Raw genomic sequence first — 18,346 nt, 5'->3', positions numbered from 1 at the left:
CTATTACAAAAGATGCTCAACAAAGAGGAAGGAGCACTTGCTTAACATGAAGCTCATTTGTGAGGACCATGCACTTCGCATGGAACCCGCTCGTGAGGATAACGGTCATAGATTGCAGGAAAGGCAGGCAGAACATACACAAGTAATGGAAAACTTGATAGCAATAAAGGCCCTTATTGAACTCAAAATGAAGATTCTTCAAAAACAAAATGAATAAGGCAGGAACAAAGAAAAATGTTTTCGTATATTATCGTATGCTACCCTTATAAACAATATATTTACCAGAAGTATTTTTCTCTCTGTACGAAAGCAAGGAAAAGTTTTGCCTGTGTTTAAAAAACGAGATCCAAGCGTATTAGGTAAGTATCGCCCGATAACGATCCTACAATTTTTTAGCAAACTAATCGAGAAACTTTTTGCTGACCACCTCATGAAATACCTTGAAAAATTTAACCATTTGACACCGCATCAATTCGGTTTCCGTCCTAATTTTTCCACGGAACTTGCTCTAATGGAATTCGCTGACCACATTAAAAACGTAATTGATAATGGGTGCTGGGCCGCAGCGTTATTTATAGATTTTACTAAGGCATTTGATACAATTGAGCACATTATACTTTTTTCTAAGTTAGAGTCACTGGGTATCACTGGACCTGCTCTAACCCCTTTACAGAGTTATCTACTTGGCCATAACCAGGTTGTCCGATTCGCTGATGCCATATCGCAGCTAACAACTACTAATCAAGGTGTTCCGCAAGGATTCATTCTAGGCCCTCTTCTTTTTCTTTTGTATATTAATGACTTGCCTAATTGCCTTGATAATTCAGAATGCATACTGTGCGCTGATGATACAACTATATTTAGTGGAGATAGACCTTAATAATTTAACAACACAACTAAACAAAGACCTTAGAAAAATCACGTCTTGGTGTCTTGACAATGCGCTGTAAATAAACGCCACAAAGACATGCTCCATGATTTTTCATACTCATCATAAGCAAACCTCTTTAGTTGCGAGGCTTAATCTAGATAACCACATAATTTATCCATCTGATACGACCACATTTCTTGGCGTCGTTCTCGACCCGCATCTGAAATTTAACAAACATACCCTATTCCTTGTTAAAAAAATTGGTTTTGGTTTACATGCATTAATCAAGTCTCGACACTACCTTCAGCAGCACATCTTACGGTCACTGTATTACGCATTCATACATAGTCACCTGATATATTGTCTCACTTCATGGGGAAACACGTAGGAAACACACATGTCATGCCTTCATCACTTACAAAACCAAGCAGTACACCTGGTTACATTTAGTCCTCACTTGGCATCTGCCCTTCCACTTTACCAAAATCTAAAAATCCTTCCCCTTACTTACTCGTTACAGCTAAAACTTGGTCTTCTAATTTATCACATCCGAAATCAAGATACTGTCATTAATAATATTTCTGCCCCCCCCCCCCCAAACTACTCAACCATAATAATACAAGATTCTCGGAACAAAATATGTTATTGCCTAAAGTACGCACTAACGGCAAGCAGACAGCGCTCTTTTCGGGAATAATGTTTTGGAATTCATTGCCCATAAACATCAAATGCGTCCATTCAGAGCACTAATTTCATAAAGCATTGAAAATTCACTTGTGGTCAACAGCCACTTAGTAATAAATAACCTTTATTGACAACGAACCGTGCTTTATTTTTTACACTTTAGATTATGTATAACCGTGTAGTACTTAATTCGTTTTATGTATTTCTCTTTATAATGGCGTTCTAATGAAGTTATGTATTCTCGTTATTTAGTTTATATTTGCTAATACTGTTTCACTGATCTGCAACACCACTGCCTGTCTGTATTTGATAATTTTTTGTAATTAGCCCAGGAGGTCCCCTCGGCAGTTTAAACTCTGGGACCTCCTTCTGTACTAATATTTACCATATGCCTTCCTGTATTCAAATATTTTCAATAACACTTTCAAACCTTCAAAAAAAAATGTCTCGTAATGTAATGTAATATGTAATGTTTCGTATATATCGAAGTACATGGGTGTCGTGCAATTCCGCCACCATCAGAATGGATCAGCCATCAGGTACTGAAGCTTGGATCAAACGCGTGAGCTCGAGATCAGCAGTCCAACATATGGCCACTGAACTACTGCCAGTCTGTCTACATTATAGCTAAATATTTAAATAAATTATGAGGTTTTACGTTCCAAAACCACGATCTCATTATGAGGCACGCCGTAGTTAGGGACTCCGGGAATATGGACCGCCTGGGGTTCTTTAACGTGCACCTTAATCTAAGCTCACGGGTGTTTTCGAATTTCGTATATTGTAGATGTGTACTTTCTCTCTTGTGATCCTCAGATTGTATTTGCAGCGTCAGCGAATGAATTAGTTGAAAAATGGGAATTGTAGACGTTAGTTCCTTTCGCAGCCATTCAGAAACGGTACGCTTCATGGGGAGCTCATGGTCATCACGGGTAAGCTTCATCGATTTAGGTCCTGTACTTGCTCAGTGCGCCGTCCGCTCTGCGCTCAGGCAGACAAGGGTAGACAGCTGGCTGGACGCCTTGAAAAACGCATGTGAATGTTTTGACGAGTCTGTTCCGCGTGCCTTGCTTTGTCAGACTTCTCAAGAAGTTGACACATATTTCAAGGCGTTTGGCCAGCCATCCACTCTCATCCGCCCACCTGCACAAGGCAGATTGAGCAAGTACAGGCCCTTGCACAATTCATCCAATTCATATCCGTTTCACACATTGTGTGTTGCATGTTCTCGAAAGAGGCTTCGACAAGAAACATTTCGCCGTGGTATGAAAGCGGCATCTAGATGTACATCATGTAACACGTCACGGCAAAATTTTCTGCAAGTTAGAGCTTCACATATAAATCAATCTAAATCCAACAAAAACCACCATGTCGGGAAATATGTGAAATAAGAGCGAGTACTGTTTATTTCATTCTGTGCAAAGCATGCTGATAACATTGCTTTTGTGCTATGTGCACGCATGTGCAAACAATCATGTTTTTAATGCTAGTCTTCTGAGAAACGCAGTACCACCAATTTCAAAAGCTTTGTACACAATAATCACGTTTCACTGCGCTGAATCGATTGGACAGCAGTATCGCTGAAATGTTCTGTCGTGCAACATTAATGTCATTGCACATTTAAAAAACAAACATGAGGTAGCTCCCGCTGCTTGCCTGGAATTTATAACAGCCAAAGTGCATAGCATCACGTTGTGTGGAAGCAGCATATTTAAAACTTGTGAATGGTCTTGAATTTGGCAACGGCTTTGCGCTATTAGTGCAGATAGTTGAAAAAGCATACGACAACTAGCAAAACTGTGTTGTTGATGATAAGCAGTTCAAAACTGACAACTCTGTATATTAGAACTCTCAGCGATCTAAAAAAATGCCTTTACAAGGGTTACAGTTGAGGTTGTGGTTTCACGGTTAGTTGGCCAAGTGAGAAGAAGGGCCCAGCAAAGTGCGGGCACTCGGTGCTGCTCGTGCTGCATATGTATGTGCAACATGCGAGTGTCAGTTGCGCTGAGCCACATGCATATCAGATAGCCAGAAACTTTGGGAGGGCTTGAAAACTAGCGATCTAATATGCGAATTGTTTTACTTTACCATTTTTCATTTTCTGACCAGTTCAATTTCGTCTTAGTGCACCCTTATGAAATTTATGATGACCTAGGGTGAGTTCAGTGTGCATATTCGTTTTGTTTGACGAGATTTATGAAATAGAAGACTCCAATTGGACTTGTTGTATTCTATTCATGTCAAGAAAGAAAACTGCGCTGATACAAAAGACAGAGAAAGGATCGCATGGCACGGGTTTTCGTGTAGTGCACTCCTTCCTTTGTCTTTTGCTTTAGCGCTTCACCTCTCTACGTGGCCTCCACCAGTTAAACCTTCCTACCTGCCAGTTTTTGTTCTTTTAGGACGGAATACAAAGTGAAATACGAACTTGATATGAATTCACGAGAAATAATCTGTAATAATACATGAACGGATTCTAAGGCCATTGGAGTCTTGAATTGCCATCTGTCGCGGTCCATTCGGCAACGTTGGTGCAGGCTGGTGAACACTGGGTGCAGTGCGGGGCTGTTCATTGGGAGGACATGGGTCACGCAGAATTCTGCTAAGGTTGTGAAGCGCATTACATGCAGTGACGACTATAAGTGAGGTATCCGTTTCAATTTATAGCTTCGTCTGAAGGCAGGGGAACCTCCTCTTTCAGATGCCGAACGCACGTTCCACGCTGTTTCTGGTTTTTTGCTTTTCACTTGTATCTGAATATATAGCGGCATTATATTTCTTTGCCTTTCTGTGCAATGTTTGCAATCCGCGAAAACAATGACAGAAGGAGAGGCGATCAATTACTATTGATGTTATATGAACAGTCTTTCTTTTGTTTCTTTGTTTTAGAAACCTTTCGCCTTGGAGTAACAAATTTTTGAAATGAATCGCGAGAACATTCTTGAAATGAACAAATAAAAAGTGTTTCAATTCCGTGTTGGCTCTTGTCTAGTCTTGCAGGTTCAGATATGTTGCTTTGCATGCAAGAAGCTTTTCAACTATTTTGCCAGCACACTTTTTTTTCTTGAAAACAATTCTGATATTCTGCAACAATGCTACTAGAAATTAACTGGCTTGCCTGTACTCTGGGCTGCCTTAGTCAGGATCCTTACTGAAGTGATGAGGTATGGCCTGCAGGTGTAGCCCATATCTTTGAGAAGAATCCCGGGGACGACGCCACTCTCGTATAGAACTCTGGCACGAGTGCTGTCAAAATTTCTCCTATCATGGGCAGACCCTGACCAGCTGGCCACTACATCGTATTATTGTAGGTCACGCCCCGCGATTCCCTGCAAAACAGCAAGTGTTGTTAATAAAGGTGGTAGGTATCCAAAATGCACTTGCACATAGAGAAAATTCTGTGCAGGTAAGCATTTTATGGTGGCATCACATTCTTCACTGACAGGCTGCTTGACATTTTTAGTCGTAAGTAAATAAGTAAAGCTCCACAGTAACGCTCATATTCATTGTGAAAACTGCGCTAATACACTTGTAGAAACATTTCAAGAAGCCAGAGTGGTAAAACAAAAGCGGGTGCTCCAATACTTCTGTCCTCGTAATAGTATAGCCCTGTGATAGAGTTAAGTAGTCGAATCTCGATTACACGATCATGCCCGGTACAAATTTTGGAAAGTAATGGCCAAAGTATATTAGCTTAACAACGTGCTAAATTTTAGATGTTGCGAACCACTTGTAGTCCCGCGGTGGGTGATCCGAAGAGCCGAGCCACTGTGTGATCTCCTCCTGTACGTGAGAGCGTGAATAATTAAGGAACGCGTGTCACCTTTTTACTTTTTACAGCACATGCTTCATCAAAATACATGACGCAATCTTCGCCGTATAACAGCACTGTATTCCGACAAAGCTATACATACTCTTGCCGAATTTTCAGGCGCGCATGTTCTCATTACATTCCGTTACATTCTGGTCAATAACTTACCGATGTCTTTTGATGTCACGAAAGATACACATAATCGAGATTATACTGGATGAAAACAGGTAGGGTTGAATACTAGAGGCGCTGCGATTTCATGCGCACTACGATGCTGAAAAAGACGTTGTGGTTTCAAGTGCTGGTCACGGCAGTTGCATTTCGATGAGGGGCGAGACGTAGTTACAGATTCGGGTCAGCAAATTCTAAGCATCGACTACTGTTATTGCAAAGATGTACACTGGCGGTGTGAAATCGCGTCGTAAAGGATTCGGGTGGTTTACTTGGTGTTACATCTGTTACATTTACAGAGCGGCTTACTGTACCGCTTCTGTTTGCATTTCGTTATGAAACCACCGCTGCTATATTTGAAATGGGCGCTCACCTAAACGTTTATTGAAAAATTGCCTTTCCGGTTGCGGTAAACTTCAGCATAGTCACCACCAGGGCTCTTTATTGGCACATGGGGGCCGTCAATGCACCCACTCACACGCGGAAACTTGCCTATCTTATAAAATTCGTTCATCACAACGCTCATTTCTGAAGCGGCAGGAAACTTCACAAGCGCAGTGAATGGGCCACTGGCCATTATAGTAAAAACGCGCTCGATGACCTGCAAGAACGTCGGCTGGAAAACATTCACAAGGTTCCCGATCGCAATTTGAAAGGCGCCGGCTCCATAAAACCGCAGCGGGATGAGGAGCTGCAGGAGAGGCGGCATAGGGAACCCATGTCCGTCGGTGTGTTCCCGCAGTGGAAGCATGCACGCTACTTTTGCTAAATAGAAATTGGCACAAGAACTCGCAGTGGTTGTCCAGCTCCATGGGATTGAAGCGATGCCTGACCACTCACGACGGCGGCGATGCGTATACAAACGCTGCCCCACTCGATATTTCTTCCTAGCGGTCCAGATAGCCAAAGAACTCCGTGAAGTTGTCCATCGCCGCCATTTTAGTTGCTTACAAGGGACCGTTAAGGTAGGTCAGAGGCTACCTTAACCAAGCCTTACTTGTCAAGGCCAAAAGTACGAGAAAAGCTCTGCGTTAAGTACAAAGTTGGTTCTTCAAACGCGTTAAGGGCTGTTCAGTGACTTGTCATAAGCATAAGTTCGGTTTGCGAATACGGGGGTAAGTGGGCAGACAAGAACGGTTTCAAACTAAACCACCCAAAAATACGTGCGTCCTCTTCTCGAACAAGAGAGGTGTACTAGCAGACCCCACTATAGGCTTTCGTGGAGAACGACTATTTGTGAGCTCTATAGATTAACTCTTAGTATTCTCTTAGAGAGTAAACTGATCTTTATCTCCCATCTGAACTATGTTAAAGCGAAATGCCTCAAGATTAGGAACCTTCTGAAGCTCCTACGACGCACATCCTGGGGAAGCGTTGCCAGCAGACTGGCACCTGCTGCCTCATAAGCTTGTATAAAAGTATAATACAATCACGTTTTGACTACGGAGTCATAGTCTATAATTAATCTACGCCTAGTGCTTTGAAAATGTTAGATCCTATCCGCCATTTGGGTATCCGTCTTGCTACAGGCGCCTTCCGGACAAGTCCTGCGCAATGCCTCTACCTTGAATCCAGTAAATGGTCTCTGTACTTCCAAAGGGCATATCTAAGCTTTTCCTATGCCTTGAAAGTAAAATCAGCTGCTTATCACGCATGTTATTACTTTATTTTATTACTTTTCCATGGTCAGGCTGTTCCGTAACCGCCCAGTCACAAGCCCTCCTCTGTCCCTCCGACTGGAAGCTCTGTGAGAAGAAACAGGCCTTCCTCTTGTAAATAATGTCCTAATGATTCCTAGTAGGCAGACCATGAAGGGTGACCGCTCGCTTGTTGAAATATAAAAACAAGCAGCTGAAGCACATATACATTCACATATTCTTGAAATTCAGGATAAGTACTGTTGTGCTGAATTTTATACAGGCACTTCCAAGTATCCCGCTTCAGTTGCTTGCGCAGCTCTGCGACCATCGTTTTGATAAGCGGTGCATTGAAGTCATATACAATTATTTTTTACGGCTGAAGCATGTGCGATCCTTTCTGTGGTTAAGCACATAAAACAAACGAATCTCACTAGGATTATTTTTTTGACGGACTCATTGAGTGTGGTCGGAACCGTAAGGAGTTTACGAAAATATAAAAACACCTTGTGTCCTTGTCTCGTATTGCGTTGTAACGAGCACTATGAATCCCAACCAACTGGCCCAACTTGCCGTTTTGATGCAATATAAGAACACTCTGTCTAGCAAACCATAAGCCTTGCTTTCCTCTGTTTATATGGATAAAGATATCATGATCCTTCGTTCGGTGCCTCGCCAAAGTGGCCTGAAAGGCAATGAAGCTGTTCGCGAGAACGCTGCTTCAGTACTCTTTACCGACATCGACATAAACACACTCATTACAACCTCAGACTATAAACCATACTTAAGCCGTATCTTGAAGCACTGGCAGAAACAGTGAGATACTCGGGAATCCAACAAGTTACAACTAATGAAACCTAAATTACCCTACTGAATATTGGAGAAAACAGCACGATACAGGGAAGTGCTATTCTTTCGATTAAGAATAGGTCCTACCTTCGGCACGCGCTCTTAGCTGATGACTGGAAGTGATCCTCTGTCATGTCGAAGGTGTGGTGACAGTCTTGCACTTCTACAAGTTCTCATCCGGTGCAGGGTGGAAAATGAGCTAAGAACAGAGGGAAAACTGAGCGGAAAATTTATTCTGCATATCTTCAGCATATGCCACTCCATCCAGAATTTTTAGTAACAAACCGCTTTTTAACATGAAAACAGTTTTTAGCTTTTCAGACGAAGTTATTATATCAGAAACAATTTGGCCAGGTCATGCAACAGTCTCGCTTTCGAGGCTGTAGCCGCAGTAACAAATTTTTCCAGCACGTGCCTCAGCCCTTTACTTCCAAAAGTCCTGCGCAGGCAGTAGTGCTTATTCCATTTTATTGTATCACTTCCTCGTAGCCAAATTTTTATGCTCATAGCTGATATCATGAGTCATAGACATTAGTTTGATGCCTATATATTGTCACGTACTAGTGACGGTGAAGAAGGCAGCGAAACTGTGATTATAGAAACTGGCGTTTTATTGGGCGAACTTGTGCCCTCAAAAGCAGGCTATACTCAAAGAACAACGGTAGCGGCGAACACACACGGCGATCGTCGAAAATCTGATGAGCGGGTCAAGCGCGTCCGCTTCTATACATCAGTCGTCGAATGTTCCAGAGTAATCCTTCCACAAAGTTCTGCATTATTCGCGTCGCGCACACGTGCAATCAGATTACACAAGTTGCGGGGAAATACAGTGGATGGAACCATGGATAACATTCCAGAAATTTCTGTTACATGCAGGCGCGTCCTGCGTTGTGCGATAAGATTCGTTACGCGGTGACAAGTGGTCGCCCGATAAAGATAAAGAGGTACACGTGTCATTACCCCCCTCTTAGGGAGCATCGTCCCGATGCTACAAATATAAAAGAGCGAAACACAAAAGGACACTTATTAAACAAAAGTAGCAAAACAACGATAAGAAACAAAGTCCAAAGGTCAGTTACGCGAAGTCCCAAAGTTCATTAACGCTGGTAGTACGACTTGAGTCGCACAACGTGGACTATTTCAGGTCGTGAGCGGCACCGCTGTGATAGCGAAATGCCGTCTGGCACGACCTCTTAGTCCAGTGCGCCAATACGTCGGATGATCTTGTACGGTCCGAAATAGCGACGCAAAAACTTTTCGCTCAGTCCCCGTGGGCGTACAGCGGTCCAAACCCAAACACGGTCACCGGGCTCGTACTCGACGAAGCGTCGTCGGAGGTTGTAATGTCGGCTATCGGTACGCTTCTGTTTCTTGATCCGTAGGCGGGCGAGCTGTCGGGCTTCTTCGGCCCGCTGGAGATAGGTCGCGACGTCTAGATTCTCTTCGTCGGTGATGTGCGGCAGCATGGCGTCGAGCGTCGTCGTCAGATTCCTGCCGTAAACCAGCATAAACGGCGTGATCTGTGTTGTTTATTGCGCCGCCGTGTTGTAAGCAAAGGTTACGTATGGCAGGACCGCGTCCCACGTCTTGTGCTCGACGTCGACGTACATTGCTAGCATGTCGGCGAGGGTCTTGTTCAGGCGCTCCGTGAGACCATTCGTCTGCGGGTGGTAGGCAGTTGTACTCCTGTGGCTTGTATGGCTGTACTGCAGTATGGCTTGGGTGAGCTCTGCTGTAAACGCTGTTCCTCTGTCGGTGATGAGGGCTTCCGTGGCACCGTGCCGCAGCAGAATGTTCTCGACGAAAAATTTCGCCACTTCGGCTGCGCTGCCTTTCGGTACAGCTATAGTTTCAGCGAAGCGGGTGAGATAGTCCGTCGCCACGACGATCCACATATTTCGGGATGCTGACGCCGGAAACGGTCCCAAGAAATCCATCCCGATCTGCTGAAATGGTCGGCAAGGAGGTTTGATCGGCTGTAGTAATCCTGCTGGCCTTGTCGGTGGTGTCTTCCGTCGCTGACAGTCTCGGCACGTCTTGCCGTAACGGGCGACGTCGAAGGTCAGACGCGGCCAGTAATACCTTTCCTGTATCCTCGACAGCGTTCGAGAAAATCCGAGGTGCCCACCGGTTGGATCGTCATGTAGGGCGTACAGTACTTCTGGACGCAGCGCTGACGTAACAACAAGAAGGTAGCTGGCGCGGACTGGTGAGAAGTTCTTCTTTACGAGCAGGTTGTTTTCTAATGTGAATGAAGACAATCCGCGCTTAAATGCCCTAGGTACTACGTCGGTGTTCCCTTCCAAATACTTGACGAGGCCTTTTAGCTCTGGGTCAGCTCGTTGCTGCTTAGTGAAATCTTCTGCGCTTATTATTCCGAGGAAGGCGTCGTCATCCTCGTCGTCTTCCGGCGGGGGATCGATGGGGGCGCGTGATAGGCAGTCGGCGTCTGAGAGTTTTCGTCCGGACTTGTAGATTACCGTGACGTCTTATTCTTGCAGTCTGAGGCTCCACCTCGCCAGCCGTCCTGAAGGGTCCTTTAGGTTGGCTAGCCAACACAACGCGTGATGGTCGCTGACGACTTTGAATGGCCTTCCATATAGGTAAGGGCGGAATTCACTGTAGCCCAAATGATGGCGAGGCATTCCTTTTCAGTCGTAGAATAATTGCCTTCCACTTTTGACAGCGACCGGCTATCAGAAGACGTCACCTGTTCATGTCCCTCTTTCTTCTGGGCTAGGACGGCACCGAGGCCTAGGCTACTGGCGTCAGTGTGTATTTCGGTATCGGCGTCTTCGTCGCAGTGTGCAATTACCGGCGGTGACTGCATGCGTCGTTTTAGTTCTTGAAATGTGTCAGCTTGCGGCGTTTGCCACTTGAACTCGACATCAGATTTGGTTAGATGCGTTAACGGCTCAGCGATGCGTGAAAAGTTCTTGACAAAGCGCCTGTAGTAGGCACACATGCCAAGAAATCTACGCACTGCCTTCTTGTCGATGGGCTGCAGGAACTTTGCGATGGCAGCTGTTTTCTGCGGGTTGGGGCGTACTCCGGATTTTCTGATGACGTAGCCTAGGAACAGAAGCTCATCGTAAGCGAAGCGGCACTTTTCTGGCTTCAGAGTGAGCCCTGATGATTTGATGGCCTCTAGTACTGTCGCAAGCCGCCTAAGGTGATCGTCGAAATTTCCGGCGAAGACGACGAAGTCATCCAAGTAAACAAGACAGGTTTGTCACTTCAATCCTGCTAACACCGTGTCCATGACGCGCTGTAGCGTTGCAGGCGCCGAGGACAGTACGAATGGCATGACCTTGAACTCGTACAGGCCATCTGGCGTGACGAACGCAGTCATTTCGCGATCTCTCTCATCGACTTCTATTTGCCAGTAGCCAGACTTGAGGTCCATCGCCGAGAAGTATTTAGCGTTGCAGAGCCTATCCAAAGCGTCGTCTATCCGTGGAAGGGGGTATACGTCCTTCTTCACGATATTGTTCAGTCGACGATAATCGACGCATAAACGTAGGTTTCCGTCCTTTTTGTTCACCAAGACTACAGGAGATGCCCACGAGCTTTTCGGCGGTTGGGTGATGTCGTCGCGCAGCATTCGTCGACTTGTTGCCTAATATATTCACGTGCTCGCGTAGAAACTTGGTAAGGGCTCTGGCGGAGTGGCCGGACACACTCCTCGGTTATTATGCGATACTTTGTGACTGGTGTTTGTGGAATCCTCGATGACGTCGAAAAGCAGTCCTTGCATCGTCGGAGAAGACTTCTGAGCTGTTGCTGCTTCTTCATTGGGAGACTCGGATTTACGTCGAAGTCTGGTTCGGGGACTATGGTCGGCGGGGTAGATGCGCCAGAATGTGAGAGGACAAAGGCATTGCTCGTTTCCACAATTTCCTCGATGTGCGCGATTGTCGTGCCCTTGCTGATGTGCTTGAACTCTTGGCTGAAGTTGGTTAGCATCACTTCCGTTTTTTCTCCGTGGAGTCGAGCGATCCCTCTTGCGACGTAAATTTCACGGTCGAGCAGTAGATGTTGATCACCCTCGATGACGCCTTCTACGTTGGCAGGTGTTTTGGTGCCGACTTAAGTGACAATGCTGGAGCGAGGCGGGATGCTGACTTGCCTTTCGAGCACACTCAAGGTGTGGTGACTGCGAGACCTCTCCGGCGGTATCGCTTGGTCTTTCGACAGCGTTATCGATTTCGACTTCAGGTCGATGATTCCGCCGTGTTGATTCAGGAAGTCCATGCCGAGAATGACGTCTCGTGAACACTGTTGGAGGATAACGAAGGTGGCAGGGTAAGTCCGGTCATGAACGGTAATTTTTGCCGTGCAAATTCCAGTCGGCGTAATGAGGTGTCCTCCAGCGGTCCGAATTTGAGGGCCCTCACATGCAGTCTTAACCTTCTTCAACTGGGCGGCGATGTGTCCACTCATGACGGAGTAATCTGCCCCTGTGTCGACTAAGGCGATGACTGCGTGGCCGTCGAGAAGCACGTCGAGGTCGGTGGTTCTTTGTCTTGCGTTACAGTTAGGTCTTGGCTTCTGATCACGGCTGTGTCGAGTTGACCTGTGGCTGGTATGGGACGTCGTCAGGTCGTCTTTCGTCGTCGTATTCTTTGCTTGCACACTTCATCGGGACGGTGGCGTGTCGTTATGTCGTCGAGGTAGTTTCTTCGGCGTCTTTGTCGGCGGCGGAGGATCTTCGTCAGCTCGACGAACAGCAACCGCACCTCCATCAGTTGCAGCTTTTCTTATTCCGGATATGGGCTCGCTCACCGGCCCCGGACTGGGCCAGTGTATGGTCGGCGCTGCGGCGACAGGTAGCGGCCTGGTGACGGCGAACGGGACGGTCGTCGAGAGTTCCACTGAGTGGCGGCTAGGTAATCGGCGATGTCACGTGGGCGCTCCCCAAGCTGTGGACGCGGCTCGTTGACGGCGAACCTTCTCAGTCCCAAGTCGTGGTATGGTCATCATTGGTACACATGGCTGGCTTCTCCGCAGTGATAACAGAGCGGGCGGTGGTCGGGGGCTCGCCAAATGTCCGTCTTCCTCACGTAGGTGCGCTGGGCGACGGGTCGTCGGCCTGGCGGCGGCGGCGGCGGCTGACGACGGAATTGCGGCGTTACAGGGCCCTGGCGCGGTCGCGGAGGGGGGCCTTGACGGCGTGCGATGGCGGTCTAGGTCATCGCTTCTGGCTGGGGCTGCGTTAATTGTGGTTGCACTTCAGGAACCCCAAGTGATCGCTGAACCTCATCTTTCACGATGTCTGCGATCGAGGCCACTTGAGGCTGCGACGAAGGCAACACCTTGCGCAATTCTTCGCGCGCAATGGCCCTGATGATCTCTTGAAGGTCTTCGGAACCCAGTCCTTGCATGGCGTACTGCGGCGTGAGCCCCCGGCGGTTATGTTGCCGGGTGCCCATCTCCAGAGATTTCTCGATCGTCGATGCCTCTGCAGAAAACTTAGCTAGAGTCTTTGGCGGGTTACGAATAAGTCCGGCGAAACGTTCTTGCTTAACACCCCGCATCAGGAAGCGGACTTTTTTATCCTCCCACATTTCCGGGTCGGCGTGCCGGAAAAGACGTGCAATCTCCTCCGTGAAGATCACGATAGTCTCGTTTGGCAGCTGCGCTCTGGTTTATAGTAGAGCTTGGGCTCGCTCTTTTCGCACGACGCTTGTAAATGTTTGCAAGAAGCCACTTCGGAACAGGTCCCACGTCGTTAAGGTGGCTTCTCGATTCTCGAACCAGGTCCTGGCGGCGTCTTCCAATGCGAAATAGACATGTCGTGGCTTGTCGCCGCTGTCCCAACCGTTACACGTAGCGGCCCTCTCATACGTCTCCAGCCAACTTTCCGCTTCCTCAAATGTGGAACCGCGGAACGTCGGTGGCTCCCTGGGCTGCTGCAGAACTATTGGGGCCGCTGAGGCTGCCATTGGGGCTGTCTTCTTTGTCGTTTCTGGACGATCTTCTCGGACGAACTTCTTGGTCGTCCCTGGTAGAATTCCGTGTTCCGGGGCAGCTGCTGTAGCCTGTGGCTTGCTCGATGTTCCGGGACGACGTTGGTGTTGTCTTTGAGGTCCGGGCTTGAATTACGGCTTGTCGGGGGCGCCCGGTACATGAACGTAAAGCACCTCCACCAGATGTCACGTAGTAGTGACGGTGAAGAAGGCAGCCAAACTGTGAATATAGAAACTGGCGTTTTATTGGGCGAACTTGTGCCCCCAAAAGCAGGCTATACTCAAAGAACAACGGTAACGGCGAACACACTCGGCGATCGTCGAAAATCTGATGAGCGGGTCAAGCGCGTCCGCTTTTATACATCAGTCGTCGAATGTTCCAGAGTAATCGCTGGGACCCGCGTGCCTTCCACAAAGTTCTACATTATTCGCGTCGCGCACACGTGCAATCAGATTACACAAGTTGCGGGGAAAAACGGTGGATGAAATCATCGATAACTTTCGAGAAACTTCTTTTACATGCAGGCGTGCCGCGTCCTGCGCTGTGCGATAACATTTGTTACGCGGTAAGAAGTGGTCGCGCGATAAAGATAAAGAAGTACACGTGTCATTATTTTATGCATTTCACAGCGACCCGCTTTTAGGCATCTTTGCAGTCAGATTACAACTACCATTTGCAACTCGTTTGATCATTTCAACAGAAAACAAAGACAATATATTACCATGCCTCATGGCGCTCATTGGCCTTAGCTGGCCCTTGCGCCATTAAACACACTACGTTAATCGAGAATGACACTAGCGCAAAGTGTACTCGTTCAAAGTGTCCTTAAGTTTGCTCGTGTGACAGGGATATTAGTAATGTTGAACAAAATGTAAGTGTAAAAACTGAAATGTGTAGCTTAATAGCGCGCCACTGTTCTGTGCAGCATGATGGCGAGGAGCGCCACTTGGTGCCCTGCCAGCAATGGGACTACGACACTGTCAGCAAGGGAGACAGCATCATTAGCCGGTGGGACCTGGTATGCAGCCACGTCTGGCTCTTCAAGGTCATCATGGTGGCGTACATGCTGGGCGCAGCGCTGTGCGTGCCGATGGCCGGATTGCTCGCCGACAGGGTTGGTCGGAGGCCCGCAATTATGGGTTGCGTTCTCGCCTTGCTATGTTTCAGCATCGGCTGCGCAGTCTCGCAAACTCTCATCATGTACGTGGTGACGAGGTTCTTCGTGGCGGCTTCTAGTTGCTCCGCGCAGGTGCTGATATTCATCCTGCTCTACGAGATGACTGGCAACGAGCGACGCGCCCTCTACGGAATCCTTGATACGGCCGTCGGAGTCACGACCGTGTCACCTGTACTACGCTTGACGTCTCTGCTGAAACCACACTGGGACCTGGCGCACGCATTCCTCGTTGTGCCAACGGCCATGCTCGTGTTCTGGTGCTACCTGCTTGAAGAGTCACCCTGCTGGCTTCTGGTGACGGGGAGGGCGCGGTCTGCAGAGCACGTCGTCATGTTGGCCGCCAAGACCAACGGCGTCGACCCCCACAAGGCTCGCCTCACATTCAAGGCTCTCAGGGAGCAGCTCAAGAAGCTCGAGTCCGCGTCTACCGCGTCGAGTGCCACCGACACCTTTGCCATGACGACTACGTTTCGCCGGCGCGCATTCGCGGTGGTTCTCTGCTGGTTTAGCGTTAACTTCACCTACTACGGTCTGATAGAGCGTGACGTTGCCACCGAAGACTTGTGGTTGGCCGTGGGGACCTTCCTGCAAGCGGCGCTCTACGCCATCGTCTGGCGGCATCTGTACAGCCACGGGCAACGCGAGACCTTTTTCATTGCGCTCGGTCTCCTGGGGATCCTCATGGTGTTCCAGGTGGCCGTTCATTTCGCCGGTGTCACTGCACTGTTCGCATTGGCCAACACTGTCGTAGTGAGTATGTCTGCCGTCACGCTCAGCGTGAACTACTGCTACACAGCCGATGTGTTTCCCACCGTCGTCAGGAGCTTGGGCCTGGCTCTCTCCTATGCCGTTGGACGTCTGGGAGTGCTGGCAGCAGGCTTTTTGGAGGAGCTAGCCTACATCAGAAGCGAGACTTCCGTCAACCTGCTCATGACAGTGCTGGTTCTCCTGAGCGCAGCGGCCCTCCAATGGCTGCCAGAAATCTTCGTGGAGAAGCGCCAGGCGGATCCATCCCAGGCGAGCCTAAACCCAGACCAGCGCAAGAAGAATATGCAGAAATCCCTTACGCCGGTGGACACTACGCTCAAGCAGTCTTGCGCAGGGAAGCGTTCCCGCAAGGCACGCAAAATCAAATCACCATCGCGGAGCAATGCTTCACCACCACCAGAGCCCAAGGACAAGGCGGCAGACCAAGACATGGCGTTGAAGCCGTGATAAGAGTACGTTGTCCCTCGCTAGGCCTGGTTTACGACCAACGTGTTAAATTTTTGACCTGACTTGTGTATATGTTTATTGTACTTGCCAATGTTATCCATGCTTGATCCTTTACTGTGAACTCTATTTCTTGCGCATGCTTTCGAATCGCAAAGCCCGAACTACCTGCTTGAATAATATGGTTACACTTCTGACATGCAGAGACACGCTTTGACGCTGCTGTAGCGAAAAAACACTTACAAAGACACGCCCAAGTTGTTTCGAAGGGATCCCACGCCGTAGGTGGCGTGATCAATGCGTCTTAAAACAAAGTGCACAACGCCTTGGAGACTGCTGCGAAGCTGCTTAAAGCAGCAAGGCATGACGCTATGACTACGGTACTAGCTTTTGGGAGGAGAAAAGATGACCAGATTCCGAAGTGGCGGTTGATTCTGTTCCAAGCAGCTGTTTATTGTGATGACATGCCTCGTACCATGTGTATGGGAGCACACACCGGATAGCAGCTATGATTGCTGTTTGAAGTATCTATGGCTAATGGTGTCTGCGTATCAAATGAAGTCATAAACGGGCGCTCCACGCCGCTTCTCATATTCAAAGTGGCTTGCTATGGTCTTCTTTCATCTGCACATTTATTTGGATTGGTCGTTGGGCCTGCATACCTGGAAAAGGTAAGAGAAAAGCTTGGTGCCCCTCCAAGAGCTGATTTTCAAGTCGGCATAGTTGCTGTGCTTCGAATATATATATATATATATATATATATATATATATATATATATATATATATATATATAGTAGGCAAGATTGCAGCGCCGTAGGCAAAATTGCAGCGCGCTGCAATTTTGCTTTCCTTTCCTTCCTTCTTCTCCGCCTTTAACCTGGCTCTCTTAACTACTACACGCAGAGACAAAGCAACAGCGCGCGCATTAGATCCCATAGATGACATGAATATTTACAGTTATTATTAAGGTTATAATTATATTCGAGTGCTGATTGCTGTGCTATCGTTGGCTAACGAAGCTTTCCCTCAAGTCTAAATATTTTAAGGCAGTTGTCGTGTGCGTATCATGGCCACGCACGCTTATATCGCCTTCCGTTTCTCTACCACGGGTGCGCTTTAAAACCACGGCGCTGCAATTTTGCTTTCCTTTCCTTCCTTCTTCTCCGCCCTTAAACTGGCTCTCTTAACTACTACACGCAGAGACAAAGCAACAGCATGCGCATTAGAATCCCATAGAAGAGATGAATATTTGCAGTTATTATTTGGGTTATAATTATAGACGAGTGCTGATTGGTGTGCTATCGTTTGTTAATGAAGCTTTCTCTCAAGTCTAAATATTTTAAGGCAGTTTGTCGTGTGCGTATCATGGCCACGCAAGCTTATATCGCCTGCCATTTCTCTACCACGGTTGCGCTTTAAAACCACGGCGCTGCAATTATGCTTCAGAGACTTTCCTTTCCTTCCTTCTTCTCCGCCCTTAAACTGGCTCTCTTACCTACTACACGCAGAGACAAAGCAACAGCGCGCGCATGCGATCCCATAGATGAGATGAATATATATATATATATATATATATATATATATATATATATATATATATATAGAAAACTATCAGTCATAGCTCTCGTAGTATAGCCCTCTGGGCCGTTTCCTTTTTTTTTTCTTTCGAAAGTAGTCCTATTAGGGTTATTATAGTTACACGAAGGTATTTCGCCCTCGTCAGCAGCAGTCCTTGAGATAGTTATTCTGGCGGCTAGCTTCCCACGCTATGCGTGCCGCCATCGCACCTGGTTAAGCTTCTCCTAGACGCTAGAGTTATAATATGTCCGCGCAACCTTGAGCGATCGGAAAGCGCGTTTTCCCCTCTTGGCCGGCGGGGACGGGAGGCTTTGTTCCGGCCGCAAAGCCCTCCACGTCTCAGTAAGGTGCCTGGTGGTGGTCTCGTACGGACGATGCCCTCTCG

The 18,346-nt window shown here is 47.6% G+C and overlaps 1 protein-coding gene across 1 annotated transcript in view; it reads left to right on the top strand.

Annotated features, from left to right (window-relative positions):
* LOC126524732 (solute carrier family 22 member 7-like) overlaps positions 1–16,956 on the top strand; it is a 56,783-nt gene extending 39,827 nt beyond the window's left edge. Inside the window, exon 2 of the mRNA XM_050173013.3 lies at positions 14,919–16,956. Within this exon, the coding sequence (XP_050028970.3) occupies positions 14,919–16,385 (1,467 nt within the window). The 3' untranslated portion in view covers positions 16,386–16,956. The remainder of the gene's footprint in view (positions 1–14,918) is intronic.
* The last annotated feature ends 1,390 nt before the right edge of the window (positions 16,957–18,346 follow it).

Source organism: Dermacentor andersoni, chromosome 3, assembly GCF_023375885.2.
Source record: "Dermacentor andersoni chromosome 3, qqDerAnde1_hic_scaffold, whole genome shotgun sequence".
Lineage (NCBI taxonomy): Eukaryota > Metazoa > Arthropoda > Arachnida > Ixodida > Ixodidae > Dermacentor > Dermacentor andersoni.
The sequence above is the reverse complement of the archived record's forward strand: the minus strand, read 5'-3'. Positions and strand labels throughout refer to the sequence as shown.